The sequence below is a fragment of the Chiloscyllium punctatum genome, chromosome 39 (genome assembly GCF_047496795.1).
Source record: "Chiloscyllium punctatum isolate Juve2018m chromosome 39, sChiPun1.3, whole genome shotgun sequence".
Lineage (NCBI taxonomy): Eukaryota > Metazoa > Chordata > Chondrichthyes > Orectolobiformes > Hemiscylliidae > Chiloscyllium > Chiloscyllium punctatum.
Genome location: NC_092777.1, coordinates 8,426,507 through 8,444,756, shown reverse-complemented (window position 1 = coordinate 8,444,756; position 18,250 = coordinate 8,426,507). Strand labels below are relative to the sequence as shown.

General features: G+C 43.2%; 1 protein-coding gene across 1 annotated transcript in view; it reads left to right on the top strand.

Moving 5' to 3' along the window:
* Positions 1–18,250, top strand: part of myo15b (myosin XVB) — a 232,174-nt gene that overhangs the window by 91,714 nt on the left and 122,210 nt on the right. The window contains exons 14-16 of the mRNA XM_072558127.1: positions 1,954–2,100; positions 7,667–7,824; positions 10,506–10,748. Coding sequence (XP_072414228.1) covers positions 1,954–2,100; positions 7,667–7,824; positions 10,506–10,748 — 548 coding nt within the window. The remainder of the gene's footprint in view (positions 1–1,953; positions 2,101–7,666; positions 7,825–10,505; positions 10,749–18,250) is intronic.

Genomic DNA, 18,250 nt, shown 5'->3' with positions numbered 1-18,250 from the left:
CACTAATAGAAGAAAGGACTTGCATTTCTCCTGACCACTCGACCTGTGAAAGTACTGTACAGCGAATGAGATACTGCTGACGTGCAGTCAGTGTTGTAATGTAAGAAATATGACAGCTAATTTGTGTGCAGTCCACAAACAGCAATATTATAATGAAAAGAGTTTGTGATGTTGATTGAGGAATAAATATTGGGTTGAACACCAGCTGAGAACACACAAGGACTCATGCTTTCTTTGCCATGGGCTCTTCACATTCACCAGACCAAGTGCACGGAGCCACAGTTTAACATCTCATGCAAACAATGACACCTCCAACATTTTGTACTTAAACTTCAGTTTGGGTCTTGAACCCAGAAAATTATGAGTTAGGTTTAAAATTGTTACCAGTGGAGCCACAGCAGTCAATGGATCACAAACTTTTAACATTGCAATGCTCAGCTCTCCAAATATCCTGTATAATACCTTATCATTAACACCTTTGTAATTGTCTTTACTGGAAATGACCAATGCTATATAAATGGAAGTCACCTGATTTTTCCCATTTTGATGTGGTCATGATTTTCCTTATTTCTGTATTTTGTGTCTAAGATTTGTACCTAGGTACTTTGTACCTAAGATAGTGCCGTGTGGGGCAACATTGTAAACTTTTCACTGTAATCCTCGACTTCCGTACTTGAGTACACGTGACATGAGGTTTTCATTCACGTCACGTGCAAAATGGGAATGGTGTAAGCAGTTTAGTACAAGTACTCTCTCACCCAGAAGTATGCCATAGATAAATGAACAAATTGGAAGCTTGCATTTTGAACAGTTTAATTATGATTGGAAAGTAAACCTTTCAGCAATGAGCCATTAGAAACAATGTTAAAACAATTCAAGTGTCCTTAATGCTGCAACTGGCCAAAAATATTAAATATTGTGCAGTGATCAATTCACAATACTGTGATTTAATCAGATACTTGCAGTCTAAACACACACGATATTGTGAATTCACATGACTCACTCTGTTCAAGTTGCTGTACTGTGCTTCAACCGTCACCCAACAAGTTAATATAGGAGGATTGCCCTCTTCATTTCAAGCTGCACCAGTATCAGATGATCATCAGTCCATCAGTTTGGACTGATTACAGTACGAGAGCCAGAGCCCAGGACAAGGGTAAATGAGGGCTCAGTAACCAGGGTTCAATACACGAGAGGCTTACTGTGATTGGGTTAGGGGGAGACCAGAACCTGGGCCAGGAGCAGCACTCTAAGCTGTTATTTCTGTCCTTGTCCCTAGGCAAAGCCAGCTTATGTACAGACTGCTAGTCTTAGGCCTGTTCTCTTAGAATCTCAAAGCACAGAGGGGATCATTTACCCCATCACACTTGTAGTGGATGTGTGAAAATGTCCAATTAGTCCCCCTCCAGTGCACTTCCCCAATGCCCTGCAATTTCTTTTTGAATATTTTCCAATAGACTTTTAAGTTGCTTTTGAAAGTGCTCAAATATGTTTGCAGTGCTAAAGGAGAGAAAGCAAAATTACCTATTTGCAAGTATTATTTACCTCTGCATACCATGTTACCCATGTTAAGAGGTCAGTTAGTTTTGGTTCAGCTGCAGATCAGAAGGAACTGACACAAATACCTCACGTGGGCCTTTCATTACAGGGTGATTCCAACAACACAGTTGACTCAAAACAGAAATTCAGTAGGTCTGGGTAGCATATGTGGAAAGAAGAGTAACATTTCAGTGATTCTTCCTTAGAGGTTCTTCAGCGATTTCTGATTTTTTTTTCAGATTTCCTGTATCAACAGTTCTTTGTTTTGATTCGAGCACACTTGACTCACTGACACAATTTTCTGAACCTGTTTGGCAAAGACACATTTCTGTTGTAGGGTGTGAGGATGCAGAGCATTGCAACAATATAGAAGATTGGAAGGATAGGTAATCATTTCCTTTCTTTCTTGTTCAGGTGTTCCAGCAATGTCACAAATGACCCCTGCACCTGCTTATCAGACCATGCCTTTAATGCCACCAATGCAGCCAGTACCTGTAATGCAACCAATGCCTGCAATGCAGACTGTTCCTATGATGCAACCAATGGCACCACCAATGCCAAGTAAGTTCTTCTCTCTATCCCGTGATCTATGTGGTATCTTTGTACTGTCAGTATTACCACGGTCAATCACGCTATTCCTCTAAAGGTGCAGGTACCCTCTGTTCTCAATAGGATTGAGCTGATGATGTGCAAGAACTGTGTAGTCCATTGTATTGGTATAGCGAGAAGACAGCTTCAGCATTAAAGTGCTATAAAGGTCTTTTATAGTCTTTAAAGTCTTTACATGTGCAAATAAGAGGCACCATGCTTGTTTGAGGTATATATGCAAAATGAGAAGCCTTGGATCCACATGACACTGGCCTGTCTGCATTCAAATCTGTTCCACATGTGATTAAACTGGCAGTTTTTAACAGGGTTACCATTAAGTGGTTACAAAATATTTACCCAATCATGGACCAAGACTGAGCATTGCCTTTTTTGAGTGCACATTAAAATTACAGGGCACTCAGCAGGGAGAGTCAACAGGAGTCTTTTTTAGGGATGGCCCGCTAAAATATTTGTGGATCATCACCACCTTCTCAAGGTCAATTAGGGATGAGCAATATATGCCAGCAATGCCCATATCCCATGAGTTGAATGAAAAGACTTAAATGTTATTCAGGTGCTTAAGTAGGCTTTCCTGAGGATCAAGAATCTTTTGGGCAAATCCAAGCAAGTTTAATTGTAAGGCTTCTTAGTAGTGGCATCTGGAGGCACTATATACTGCAAAGGCAATGGGCCCTGACAACATTCTGGCGATAATACTGAAGACCTGTGCCCCAGAAATTGCCATGCCCTAGTAAAGCTTTTCCAGTACAATTACAACACTGGCATCTTCCTGACAGTGTGGACATTACACAAGTAGGTCCCATCCAGAAAAAGCAGGACAATCCAGCCCAACCAATAACTACACTATTCTTGATGATCAATTTGTCAAACAGCATTTCTATGGCAATAACCTACTCACTGACACTTAGTTTGGGATCCACCAGAGCCAGCTCCTGACCTCATTACAGGTTTATTTTAATGAAGTTGACATCAAGGTCACAGTTGACCAAGAATAACACCAAGGAGCCTTAGCAAAATGAATCAAACTTTCCACTGGTTGGAGTCATACCTGGAGCATAGGAAGAACATTCTGGTTGTTGGAGGTCAGTCATCTCAGCTCCAGGATAACTCTGCAGGAGTTCCTCAGGATAGTGTCCTAGACCCAAGCATCTTCAGTTGCTTCATTAATGACCTTTTCTCCATCATAAGGTCAGAATGGGGATGTTCACTGATGATTGCACAATGTTCAGCACTATTCCCAACTCCTTAGGTACTGAAGCAGTCCGTACCCAAATGCAACAAGACCTCAAATACATTCAGGACAAGTGGCAAATAATGCTTACATCACACAAGTGCCAAGCAATGACCGTCTCCAACAAGAGAGAATTTAACCATTACCCCTTGATAATCAATGGCATTACAATCACTAAAGCCCCTACTATCAACATTCTGGGAGTTATCATTGACCAGAATCTGGACTGGACTCACTATATAAATATAGTGGCTACAAGAGCTGGTCAGGATCTTGGAATCCTTTAGTAAGTTACTCACCGCTAACTCTCCAAAACCTGTCCACCAATCAAAAGATGTGCAGGATTAGTGAATCAACCATGCTAATTTGCCCATATATCCAGACTAGGGGGAATTTGCCATGGGCAATGAAGGGTTACAGAGATAGGATAAGGGGTGGTTCTGGGTGGGATGCTCTTCGGAGGACATTGTGGATTTGATGGGCTGGAATGCCTGTTTCCACATTGTAGGGATTCTATGATTCTATTTCAACAAGGCACAAGTCAGGAGTATGATGGAATACTCCCTACTTGCCTGAATGGGTGCAGCTCCAATAACACTCAATAAATTTAACCATCTAGAAGAAGACAGCCCCTTGATTGGCACTATATCTACAAAAATTACCCCCCCTCCAAACACTAATTCAGGAGCAACAATGTATATCTTTCACAAGATATAATGCAGAAATTCACTAAGGCTCCTTAGAAAGCACGTTCAAAACCCTGTTATCTAGAAGATCTTAGAAACATGTCACTGAAACATATCAACAACCCAATGTCATTGGGTCAAAATTCTGGAAATTCCTCCTTTAACAGCATTGTTGGTCTACCTACAACAAATGGACTGCAGTGTTTCAAGAAGGCAGTTCCCTACCACCTTCTCAAGGGCAACTAGGAATGGGCAATAAATGGACCCAGTCAGTGACACCTCCATCCTATGAATTAAAAAAAAATCAAAGTCATTCATGAATGGTTAAAGCCCCAGCACAGAACCTATAGAACAGCACAAATCGCCTATTCGAGAACTTAACCATTATCCTACTCTGTATCTCCTTCTGATCGGCCATTGTCCTAACCAGGTGAATAATTTGCCTTAAATTCTCTGAGTTCCAACACAAGCTAATTGTCTTTTCGAAGGGACCATTACAAATGTTTTTGGAGGTCCATAATAACAACATCTATAGCTATTTTCCTGTTGACTATTTGAGTCACCTCTTCAACAAATTTAATTTAAACATTCTCGCCTTTACAAATCCATGCTGGTTTTCTCTGGTGTGCTGAAAATTAAAGTTTTCCCATCTATATATCCCTAATTATTGACTCTAGTAATTGGTTGATTCAGTTATTAGAATGCATGATCTATAATTCTATGGTTTCCCTCTTTCACCTTTCTTACGTAGCATGATGACATGCACAATTTCTCAAACTAAAATCAAATAAATCTTTGGAAAACTGGAGTTTGGAACATGTACAACGTGCTCACTCATTCTCTTTGAAAACCTGAGATGGAAACCATATGATCTGGGAATCTGTCACTCCTTTTCTTCAGCACAGTACTGTTATTTTGTTTCAACTAATTTTGGTATCTTTCTGACTGAATTCTATACTTTCTTTCGGATGTCTGACACTTTACCCTGTTTCCTCTGACTCATTTTGGCTCCGTATCAGAGTGGCTAGACCTTGGAAAGAAGTTGTCATTACAGTCACCTTTTCTCTGCTAGTTTTACTCTGCACCATCGTGACCCATGATTCTGCTTCTTCCTGTTTGGTCCATTGGGTTGTCTTGTTCTGCTGACTCTGATGTATGCAGTCATTTATTTCTACTGAATCCTGAATTTGCCACTTGAAGAAGGATGGCAGTGTTCAGCTATCATTGTTCATTTGACCCTGTTTCTCTCTCTTCTACTTTCAATTTCTTTTTGTTTTCCCTGGGTTTAATCTCTTGCTTAGTTTTGCTGTCACCTGTTTATGTTTTCCTAATTCCTCTTTTGGATTTAGTCTGTCTCTCTCTTTCTCTCTCTGACTCACACAGTCCTCCAATCTTTGAAACTGAATTATTGGTTTTATGTACAAAGTTAAAAATCACACAACACCAGGTTATAGTCCAACAGGTTTAATTGGAAGCACACTAGCTTTCAGAGCGATGCTCCTTCATCAGGTGATTGTGGAGGGCCTGATCGTAACACAGAATTTATAGCAAAAATTTGAAGTGTGATGTAACTGAAATTATACATTGAAAAATTGATTTTTCAATGTATAATTTCAGTTACATCACACTGCAAATGTTTGCTATAAATTCTGTGTTACGATCGGGCCCTCCACAATCACCTGATGAAGGAGCATCGCTCCGAAAGCTAGTGTGCTTCCAACTAAATCTGTTGGACTATAACCTAGTGTTGTGTGATTTTTAACTTTGTACACCCCAGTCCAACACTGGCATCTCCAAACCATGGTTTCATGTAAACAGCTGGCTGATTTATGACAATTTTTGTTTTACTTTTTTCAGCTTTGGTGCTATAAATGGTATTTCAGTGTTCAGATTTCTTAATTTAACAACTGTGTTTTTGTAGGAAGGAGTCAATTCATTTTGAAAGGGCTAGAATACAAGAGCAGAGAGAAACAGCTGAGGCTGCATAAGGCCCTGGTCAGACCACATTTGGAATAATGTGAGCCTTTTTGGGCCCAGTGTCCAAAAAGGATGCACTGGCCTTGGAGAGGATCCAGAGGATAATCCTGGGGATGAAGGGCTTGTCATATAAGGGGCAGTTGACAAATCTGGCATTGTACTTACAGAACACTGAGAGGCCTGGATAAAATGGATACGGAGAAGACGTTTCCAATAGAAAGAGAGATCGGGACCTGAGGGCACAGCCTCAGAGAGAGGGGACGACACTTTAGAACTGAGATGAGGAAGAATTTCTTCAGCCAGAGGGTGGGGAATCTGTGGAACTCATTGCTGCAGAATGCTGTAGACACCAAGTGATTGAGTGTATCTAAGACAGAGATAGATAGGTTCTTGATTAGAATGGGGATCAAGAGTTATGTGGAGAATGGGGTTGAAAAATATACCAGCTGTGATCAAATGGTGAAGTAGACTCATTGGGCCGAAAGGCCCTATTCTGCTCCTATATCTTATGATCTGATAGTCTAACCTACTGCTCCAGATTCAGATCAGTGGCAGCCACAGGGACTGGCTGGTTGATTAGAAAACTGGTTCTCTAGCACTTTGTCCCTGCTGTTTGTTAAATTTTGGCCCTCTAACTCTCACCCTTCACAAACCCTCAGCCCCCATTCACTCTGCATGCCAAACATTCCAGCTCATGAAGACCCAGAATCAATTCCATGCCCTCACATATTCTCAAGGTCTGTTATATCCCCAATACCAACTTAGTGCCATACAACCACAGCCAAACACCATACTTTATCCTTACTCCCTTCAATTCACCCAATATCCATCAGAAACAGACCTCAGGAGCCATGCTGAGATGTCATTAAGTTCTAAACCTTTGAAGGGTTCATTGTATAGCAATGGCACCTGTTCAATAAGTCCTTCAATATATTTCAATCCCCTGAAGTACTTGATCCTAAATAAAAACAAACATTTGTGTTCATACCATCACATCAAGGGTGGCTAATCTTTTAATAAAATCTTCAAGTTGTCAATCAAATTGTGAATTTACAACATCCTTTGTGATGCTAGGTTATGGAAATATAAAACAGCCAATGCTATAATGATGAGACTTTGGGCTATGTCAAGAAGCAGCAATTGAAACTGCTAAACATTTCGTTTTCAAATCTCACAGGCAGGCAGTTTTTCATTTTTGTTTAAAGTGTTACGACAGTTCTACAGAATGTATCTATCTTTCAAGAGCATTTAGCACCAATTCCCATACTGAGAGTTGAGACCTATGCTCCATTGAAAATGGTGTCTGTTTGAATTCAGCATTAAATTCAAATGGTCTTGCTGAGTTTGGATTGCTCACATGTGGGATTATATCCTGCCCTGTTCACTCCCCCTCCCAATAAATATGGACTCAAGTACTCAGAGTGTCCACAATACCACAAAATATCTAATAGATTTTTAGAATGGGTCAGTGTAGATCAGTCATTATTTTAATGTTTTTGGGACTGAAAGGACCCCTCTTACTGTCTTCAGTTATGTTCCTGGTAATTGTATATTAATGGTACTTATCCATGTTTTGCTAGCTTCAGTGAATTGTTCATTTCTGACTATGACCCTTTCTTTACAGCAATGATGATGCCACAGACCAGTGTACCTCAGATGGCACCGCTGCACCAGACTTCCCAGTATGCACCATCTCAATTGCGCCAACCTGAAAGACAAATTGACTCATCCCAACTCACAGCACAGCAGCAGACATTCATCAATCAGCAAGCACTCTTACTGGTGAGTGTAGAGGTCGCACATCGGCCAAACTATTGACAGTTGCATACTGTGAAATATGGATCTATAGACAACTGAATCAAGGAATGCATGGAGATGAAACTGTTATACAGACTGATAGATCAATACACAGTAAATCTATTTGAAGAACAAGCGACATTACTTCCTTTGCTATTGTGAGCAAAGGTCATCCTCAGTATAGTGCTGAGCCATTCAAATATGTCTAAGACTAAAAACATCTGAAATCAGATAGAGGGGCAGGAACAAGCTATATAGCCTCTGAGGCCTGCTTCACCATTCAATATACAATAAACTGTTTTAACTGGCATTCTTGATAAATTGGCAAAAATTATATACTTCAAATATCGACCGCGATGTCTGTGTATTTATGCTGTCAATAAAGTATAACAGTGATGTGCATACCCCCTGCATTATGTTTCTATTTTACTGTATGTTTTTACATTGATTTGAGGAGGTGTTTGGATGTTTCTACATAGATTTTTATTTGAGGGATGTTGATGTCTCAAAGCTTCACTTGGTTAGGGTTTACCTCTTGATTATCTGGAATATTTGATCAGCTGGCACACTCCTGATCCCATAGGTGCTGGTTAATAAAATGCTTGTTGTAAAAATGTCTCAATTCAGCTTTCCTATGCCCCTTGATTGCCTTGCTGTCTGTTATACACAATGCTGTATACAATTGTGATAATTTTGATCACCTCTATTCGTTTTCCCCTTTACATAGTGTCTAGAGATTTACAAGCACAGAAAAGGGCGCACCTGCCCATCATGTCTACACTGGTCAAAAATGACCACCTAATTATTCTAATCCCACATTATGGCGTTGTATGGCGTTAACACCTCAGGAACACACATAAATACTTCTTCCATGTTATGAGGGTTTCTGCCTTGACCACCCTTACAGGCAGTGAGTTCCAGATTCCCATTACCCTCTAAATAAAAATTATTAATGCTGAAAATAATCAGTAGGTCGGACAGCATCATAGAGAGAGAATCAGAAATAACTTTCTAGATTAAGAACATTTCATCATTCCCTCTCAAGAAGAAATCTCTGTTCAAAGCAGAGTTTGAAAAGGGACTTGAATTCAGGACCAACACGTATATACTCTCGTAAAGGAACAATCTGGAGTTCCATCCCCAATCTGCACTGAGGTAGCTAATATCAGCCATGACCACAAAGGGTCTAAAATTAGCATTTTGAAGACATCTGTTCGTGTTCACATGAATGTGCACGTGTTTGGCTGACTTACCGAGAGTGCTATTCATTCATCCTACTCTCTTACAAGTTTCTCCCTTTCAAATATTTATCCAATTCCCTTTGAAAATTACATTGAATTCTATTCTTTCTAACAGAAAATTCCAGATCACAATTAGCTGCTTAAAAATAATTTGCAGTCTGTCACTGGTTCTTAAATTTGTGTCCCTGTGGTTACTGACCAGTCTGCCACTGCAGACAGTTTCTCTTTATTTACTCTATCAATTCCTATCATAATTATGACCTACAGGGTGTACAATGGCTCCGTGATTAGCACTGCTGCTGCATAGCCCAGGACCTGGAATCGATTCCACCCTTGGGTGACTGGCTGTGTGGAATTTGCACCTTCTCCCCATGGGTTTCCTCTGGGTGCTCCAGTTTCCTCCCACAGTCCAAAGATGTGCAGGTTAAGTGGATAGGCTATGGGAATTGCAGGGTCAATAAAGGGCTTGAAGGGCTAAATGGCCTGCTTCCACACTGTAGATATTCTATGATTCCTGCCTTTAGCCATTTCTATTCCACAGACAGCAATCCCAACATATCTAGTTTGTCAAAGGAAATAAAGTTCCTCCTCTTAATATCTCCCTTGGTCACTCTCCAAGACTTTGACATCCTTGCCAGGCAAGGACGGAATGGAGCTTGCAGTCTTCCTCTTACAGAAGGAGGCCACTATTCCCAACAAGTCTGCACTGACCTTCCAAAGAGCAACCCAGCTCCCTACTGTATCCCCATAGCTAATCCACCTAGCCTTCACACCCTGGACACCACAGGGAAATTTAGTATGGCTAATTAACCTAACCTGCACATCTTTGGACTGTGGGGGCAAACTGGAGTACAGAGAGGAAACCCATGCAGACACAGAGCAAATGTGCAAACTCCACACGGTCAGTCACCTGAGGGTGGAATCAAACCCAGTTCCACAACTTTTGAGGCAGTAGTGCTGACCACTGAGCCCCCATGCCATCCTGTAGTTTAGTAGCTTGTCATGACTTCTTAATTCTGTTTCAAGTTGAGTTGAGCATCAAACCCAACATCCTAGTCACTATTGAGACTGCTTATTTCCATATTGGTATCACTGTGTGGCTCTATCATGTCTCACATGTATTAGTGTTGAAATCCTTTGTCATGTTTCAGCCTTGATCACACCAACATATCCCTTCATGGCCTCCCATTCCCCACTCTCCACAAATCCCACCTTGCATAAGATTCAGCTTATTTGATGTTTTCCCGTATCCCTTATCACCTTTGTCTTTACTAACCTTTACAGAATCCCCAGTCCACAAGACAAGATCTTTATTGTTGTAAGTAAAAGTCAGTTTTCTATGACACATGGCTGCTGTGGAGTCATTTACCTGTCTGCCCCGTGTTAAGCAACATCAATCTGATAAGAAGTGTTTTCTTTGCCCAGGCCCAGCAGATGACAATTCAGGCCATGTCAATAAGTCAGCAACAGCAACAGGAGCGACAGCAAAAGAAACAACAAGAGCAGCAGCCTGTCTCTGAAACTCCGAAGGCCCCAACCCCACCAAAAATCAAAAGTAAACCTGTTGTGCCTGCTCCACCTCAACAGCAGAACAAGACCGCTGTGAAGATTGAACCTGTTGTTAAAAAGGATCCCCCTAAAGAGAAAGAAGTACCTCCTAAGGACATGGTATTTACTTTATTCATGATATTTTTCCCACCCCTTTATCTCAAAATCAGGACAGCCAGGTTTGGGCTTCAACTTGACTTGGTCTTTTACTTGAGAATAAAGATAACCAGAATTGGGTTATTCCTTGACCTTGAGGAACAGGTCAACTGAATCTATACATGGCCTCGGCTTCTCGACCAGCATTTGCTGAAGGAGTAGGAGAGTTAATTGTCTTAATTTATATCAAGTAGATCTCGATATTAATGTATACATCAAATGAGATGCATCGTAGTATTAAGATGCTTACATGTACAAATGGGATTCATGGGATGTCAGCATCATTGGCTGGGCCACCTTTATTGCCTCTCTAAACATGCTCACAATTAGGTTAACTTCCATCCTAGATTTTGTTGAATTCAAATTTTACCATCTGGGATGGTTGGATGTAAATTGTGGTGCTCCAGGGTTCTGAATTACGAGCCCGCTGACATTACCACTCCACCATCATCTACTCTTAAATTTCTGGTATTCAGATAACAGTGAGTTAAGGCATTATTTTAGCAAATTATCAGAGTGGAGATGGAGGGCCTGGATATCCTGATAGGAGACTGCTGAGGGTCTGTTTGTGGTTCTTTGTCTGACTGGGTGCCTCCTGCCACTGCACTTTCTCTTTGTAAGGAAGGGCCAGTAAGTACATGACAAAATACGCTAAAAATCTTGGCCATAAATGCTTACAATCACAAGTGACTCCTTTTACATAGACTTGTCTGAAGATCAGTCGAGAACAGTCTGCTCCATCCCAACCTCCAGTTGCTGATCAGACAATCCTCCTCAGCTAGCTAACTGTGATCTGAGGCAAGCTTTCTGTTAAGCTTTTTTTTTCATACAGACTGTCAGTGTTCAAACTCTGACACTGACTAGTTTCCAGGAAATAATCGGTTTGTCTATTATTAAACATCAACAATGTGTTGTCTATCATGGTGATTTGGATTAATTGCTCATTAAGAGTTGTTTGCCTCTTCCTGGAAAGAGGCTTATTCTGAGTTCATGAGCTTTGAACTCAGCTGCTGTCATCTTTGGTATATAATCAGCCTGTATGATAGTTACACAGCACAATTTGAGAACTAAACAAAGGCTTGGCTGATGCATAGTGCACATTGTCACATCTGATTCACTGTATCTGGTTTTAAACAAGACTACAGACTTTCAGAGCTGCTGTGAGACAGTTCAGTTCATTACTGCTGAATTTTACCAATTAAAGTAAACACATACATTTCTTCAGAAACACATTAAAACAAGAGATCTTTCTAGTCATTAGGTCATCAGGCTTTATGTGGTTTTTTTTCTTAGAATCATAGAATCCCTACAGTGCAGAAAGAGGCCATTCGGCCCATCAAGTCTGCGTTTCCCCTCCAAAGGGCATTCCACACAGAGCCAGTCTCAGCCACAGTCCCACCCTCTCCCTGTATCCCTGCATTTCCCATGGCTAACCAACCTAGCTTGCAAATCCTTGGACACTATGGGCAATTTAGAATGGCCAATCCACCTAGCCTGCACAATTTTGGATTGTGGGAGAAAACCAAGGTACCCAGAGGAACCCGACGCAGATATGGGGATAATATACAAACTCCACACAGACAGTTGCCCAAGACTGGAATCAAGCCTGGGTCTTCAACGCTGTGAGCCAGCAGTGCTAACTACTGAGCCACCATACCATTCTTCTCATTTCATAGAAGCCCAACATGTTCCCTCCAGGGTGATAGGAAGGAGTAACAAGACCAGAGAACCATGGATGACTGGAGACTTTCAGGATATGATGAGAAGGAAAAGAGGGGTTTTTAGTGTGTATAAGGGGAACAAATCAATGGAGGCATTAAAGGAGTACAGAAAGTGCAGGGTAGCGTTTAAGAAAGCAAAGAGAAGATATGAGAAAGTTCTAGCTGGTAACAGTAGGGAAAATCTCAGTGTTGAACAAATACTTTATATCCATCTTCACTCAAGAGAGTGGGAATGAACGTATACAACCTAGAAGAAGAGACTGCAAGGTGCTGGAGCAAATTGACAGAGGGGAGGACAAGGGATTGGCAGTGTTGGCAGGCTTAAAAGTGAACATATCTCCAGGTCCGGATGAACTGAGTACCAGGCTGCTGTGGGAGGCAAGGGAGGAGATTGCAGGGGCACTGACCCAAATTTTCAATTCCTGTCTGACCACAGGAGAGGTGCCAGAGGACTGGAAAGCAATCTAAGATGGTTCTGATATTTAAGAAGGGTTACAAAAATAAGCCAGAGAGCTACAGATCAGTGAGTCTCATATCAGTGTTAGGAAAATTATCGGAGAAAATTCTGAAGGAGAGTAGTTATCCCCATTTGGACAGACAAGGCTTGATCGGGGATAGTTGGCATGGACAAACGTAGAAAAGCTCAGCAGGTTTGGCAGCATCTGAAGAAAGAAAACCCTTCGTCAGAACTGAATAGTCAGCATAGCTTTGCCAGAGGGAGGTCATGCCTAACCAATTTGGTTAAGAAAAAGAAGAAGCAAATGTCAGGTATAGACAGGACAGATCGAGTGAATCCTTAGAAGAGTATAAAGAAAGTAGGAGTATACTTAAGAGGGAAATCAGGAGGGCAAAACGGGGACATGAGATAGCTTTGGCAAATAGAATTAAGGAGAATCCAAAGGGTTTTTACAAATATATTAAGGACAAAAGGGTAACTAGGGAGAGAATAGGGCCCCTCAAAGATCAGCAAGGCGGCCGTTGTGTGGAGCCACAGAAAATGGGGGAGATACTAAATGAATATTTTGCATCGGTATTTACTGTGGAAAAGGTTATGGAAGATAAAAACTGCAGGGAAATAGATGGTGACATCTTGCAAACTGTCCAGATTACAGAGGAGGAAGTGCTGGATGTCTTGAAACGGTTAAAAGTGGATAAATCCCCAGGACCTGATCAGGTGTACCTGAGAAGTCTGAGGGAAGCTAGAGAAGTGATTGCTGGGCCTCTTGCTGAGATGTTTGTATCACCGATAGTCACAGGTGAGGTGCCAGAAGGCTGGAGGTTGGCAAACGTGGTGCCACTGTTTAAGAAGGGTGGTAAAGACAAGCCAGCGAACTACAGACCGGTGAGCCTGACCTCGGTGGTGGGCAAGCTGTTGGAGGGAATCCTGAAGGACAGGATGTACATGTATTTGGAAAGGCAAGGGCTGGTTAGGGATAGTCAACATGGCTTTGTGCGGGGGAAATCATGTCTCACAAACTTCATTGAGTTTTTTGAAGAAGTAACAAAGAGGATTGATGAGGGCAGAGCAATAGATGTGATCTATATGGACTTCAGTAAGGTGTTTGACAAGGATCCCCCATGGGAGACTGATTAGCAAGGCTAAATCTTATGGAATACAGGGAGAACTAGCCATTTGGATACAGAACTGGCTCAAAGGTAGAAGACAGAGGGTGGTGGTGGAGGGTTGTTTTTCAAACTGGAGACCTGAGACCAGTGGAGTGCCACAAGGATCAGTGCTGGGCCCTCTACTTTTTATCATTTACATAAATGATTTGGATGCGAGCAGAAGAGGTGCAATTAGTAAGTTTGCAGATGACACCAAAATTGGAGGTGTAGTGTACAGCGAAGAGGGTTACCTCAGATTACAACAGGATCTGGACCAGATGGGCCAATGGGCTGAGAAGTGGCAGATGGAGTTTAATTCAGATAAATGAGAGGTACTGCATTTTGGGAAAGCAAATCTTAGCAGGATTATACACTTAATGGTAAGGTCCTAGGGAGTGTTGTTGAACAAAGAGACCTTGGAGTGCAGGTTCATAGCTCCTTGAAAATGGAGTTGCAGGTAGATAGGGTAGTGAAGAAGGCGTTTGGTATGCTTTCCTTTATTGGTCAGAGTATTGAGTACAGGAGTCGGGAGGTCAGGTTGCAGCTGTACAGGACATTGGTTAGGCTACTGTTGGAATATTGCGTGCAATTCTGGTCTCCTTCCTATTGGAAAGATGTTGTGAAACTTGAAAGGGTTCAGAAAAGATTTACAAGGTTGTTGCCAGGGTGGGAGTATCTGAGCTACAGGGAGAGGTTGAACAGGCTGAGGCTGTTTTCCCTGGAGCGTCGGGGGATGAGGGCCGACCTTATAGAGGTTTACAAAATTATGAGGGGCATGGATAGGATAAATAGACAAAGTCTTTTTCCTGGGGTTGGGGAGTCCAGAACTAGAGGGCATAGGTTTAGGGTGAGAGGGGAAAGATATAAAAGAGACCTAAGGGGCAACTTTTTCACGCAAGAGGGTGGTACGTGTATGGAGTGAGCTGCCAGAGGATGTGGTGGAGGCTGGTACAATTGCAACATTTAAGAGGCATTTGGATGGGTATATGAATAGGAAGGGTTTGGAGGGATATGGGCCGGGTGCTGGCTGGTGGGACTAGATTGGGTTGGGATATCTTGTCGGCATGGACGGGTTGGACCTAAGGGTCTGGTTCCATGTTGTACATCTCTATGACTCTAATTTGATTGAATTTTCTGAGGACATGACCATGACCATGAGGGTAGTCCAGTTTATATAGTTTATAAGGATTTCACAGCAAAGCTTTTGATTAGGTCTTACACAGGAGATTTATCAAGAACGAAAATGCATATGAGATTCAGGGTAATTTGATAAAGTGGATTCAAAATTGGCTCAATTGTAGGAGACAGAGGGTAATGACATAAGGCTGCTTTAGTGACTGGAAACCAGTGTCCACAGCGGTTCCCCTATTATTGTCATTGATATAACTGACATAGATGACTGTATGGGGGCTTGGATTATTAGGTTTTGTGGTTGGCACAAAGATTGGTTGGGTGGTTAGCAGTGAGGCTGAATGTCTTGGGCTACAAAGAGTTATAGACAGGATGGTCGAATGGGCAGATAATTGGCAGAAAGAATTTAATCTTGAAAAGTATGAGGTGATACACTTTGGAAGACATAATTTGACAAGAAATTATTCAATGAATGGCACTAGGAAGTTCTGCAGTACAAAGGGACCTTGGCGTGTTTGTCCATAGATCTCTGAAGATGGAAGTACATGTTAGTAAAGTGGTGAAAGGGCATTGAGGACACATGCCTTTATCAATTGCGGCATAGATTTCAAAGTCAGGGAAGTCATGTTGGAGTTGTATAGCACTTTAGTTAAATCACAGCGAGAATATTGTGTGCAGTTCTGGTTGCCATATTCCAGGAAGGATGTGATTGTACTGGAAGATTCACCAGGATGTTGCCTGGGATGGAAATTTCAAGTTATGAGGAAGGGTTGGTAGGTTTAGATTGTTTTTATTGGAGCAGAGAAGACTGATGGACAATCTGATTGAGGGTATGCACAGGGTAGATAAGGAGCAACTGTTACCCCTAATTGAAGAGTCAATTATGAGGGGAAACAGTTCAAGGTGAGGACCAGCACATTTGGGGGGGGGAGGGTGGAGGGTGAAAAAAATGTTTTTATCCAAAGGGTGGTGATGGTCTGGAATGTGCAGCCTGGGAGGGTGGTAGAGGCGAGTTGCTTCACATTCTTTAAAAAGTACCTGGATGAGCACTTGGCACATCACAACATTGAAGGCCAAGACCCAAGTGCTGGTAAATGAGATGAGGTTGAAGATCAGGTGTTTCTCACATGCCACTGCAGACTTGATGAGCCAAATGGCCTCTTCTGCATTGTATGATTACATAAGTGAGCTCAGGAACTTTGAGGTTAATATCCTCAATTCTCCTGACATCATGTCTTCAGTCAAGCTCCGCCCCCATCCGTCACCATGCCCAACTCCGCCCCCACGCCGATCTCCGTCCCCGCCCCCACGCCCAACCCCACCCCCACTCCCAGCTCCAGCCCCACACCAGCCCTGCTGTGTTTTCACCATCCCTCCAGATCTACCCCTCTCTGAAGATGAAAGATCAGTCCTCAGCAGAGGCCTCACCTTCATTCCCCTACGCTCTCGGATTAACAAGTTCAACATGCGGTGTGACATAGAACAATTCTTCCACTGCCTTTGCCTCCGTGCCTACTTCTCCATCCAAGACTCTCGCCCACCCTCCGACGACCCCTTCTCCCGCCTCTAACACACCCCATCCACCTGGACACTCCGTGCTGGCCTCTTACCCACCCTCAATCTCTTTATAGCCAACCGCCGCCACAACATTAACCGCCTCAACTTCTCCACCCCTCCAACCTCTCACCCTCGGAACATGCAGCCCTCCACTCCCTCCGTTCCAACCCCAACCTCACTATCAAACTGGCAGACAAGGGAGGCGTGGTAGTAGTTTGGCGCACCGACCTTTACACCGCTGAGGCTAAACGCCAGCTCGCAGACACTCCTCCTACTGCTCCCTTGACCATGACCCCACCTCCCACCACCAAACCATCATCTCCCAGACCGTCCATAACCTCATCACCTCAGGGGATCTCCCATCCACCGTCTCCAACCTCATAGTCCCATAAGCCCGCACCGCCCGTTTCTACCTCCTGCCCAAAATCCACAAACCTGACTGCCCCGGCCGACCCATTGTCTCAGCCTGCTCCTGCCCCACCAAACTCATCTCTGCATACCTCAACATGGTCCTGTCCCCCTCAGTCCAAGAACTCCCCACCTACGTTCGGGACACCACCCACGCCCTCCACCTCCTCCATGATTTTCGCTTCCCCGGTCCCCAACGCCTTATCTTCACCATGGACATCCAGTCCCTGTACACCTCCATCCCCCATCACGAAGGACTCAAAGCCCTCCGCTTCTTCCTTTCCCACCATACCAACCAGTACCCTTCCACTGACACCCTCCTTCGGCTGACTGAACTGGTCCTCACCCTGAACAACTTCTCTTTCCAATCCTCCCACTTCCTCCAAACCAAAGGAGTAGCCATGGGCACCCACATGGGCCCCAGCTATGCCTGCCTCTTCGTTGGATATGTGGAACAGTCCATCTTCCGCAGCTACACTGGCCCCACCCCCCACCTTTTCCTCCGCTACATCGATGACTGTATCGGCGCTGCCTCATGCTCCCACGAGGAGGTTGAACAGTTCATCCACTTTACCAACACCTTCCACCCCGACCTCAAATTCACCTGGACCGTCTCAGACCCCTCCCTCCCCTTCCTAGACCTTTCCATTTCTATCTCAGGTGACCGAATCGACACGGACATTTACTATTTACCGACCGACTCCCACAGCTACCTAGACTACACCTCCTCCCACCCTGTCCCCTGTAAAAATGCCATCCCATATTCCCAATTCCTTCGTCTTCGCCGCATCTGCTCCCAGGAGGGCCAGTTCCAAAACCGATCCAAATCTACTGTCTCAACCTGTCGCCCAATTCCTAAGTATCTGTATCCCTCTGCTCCCCACCTACTCATGCATCTGTCCAGACACATCTTAAATGAATCAACCATGCCTGCCTCTACCACCTCTGCTGGCAATGCGTTCCAGGGACCTACCACCCTCTGTGTAAAGTACTTACTGCGTGTATCCCCCTTAAACTTTTCACCTCTTGCCTTGAAAGCGTGAC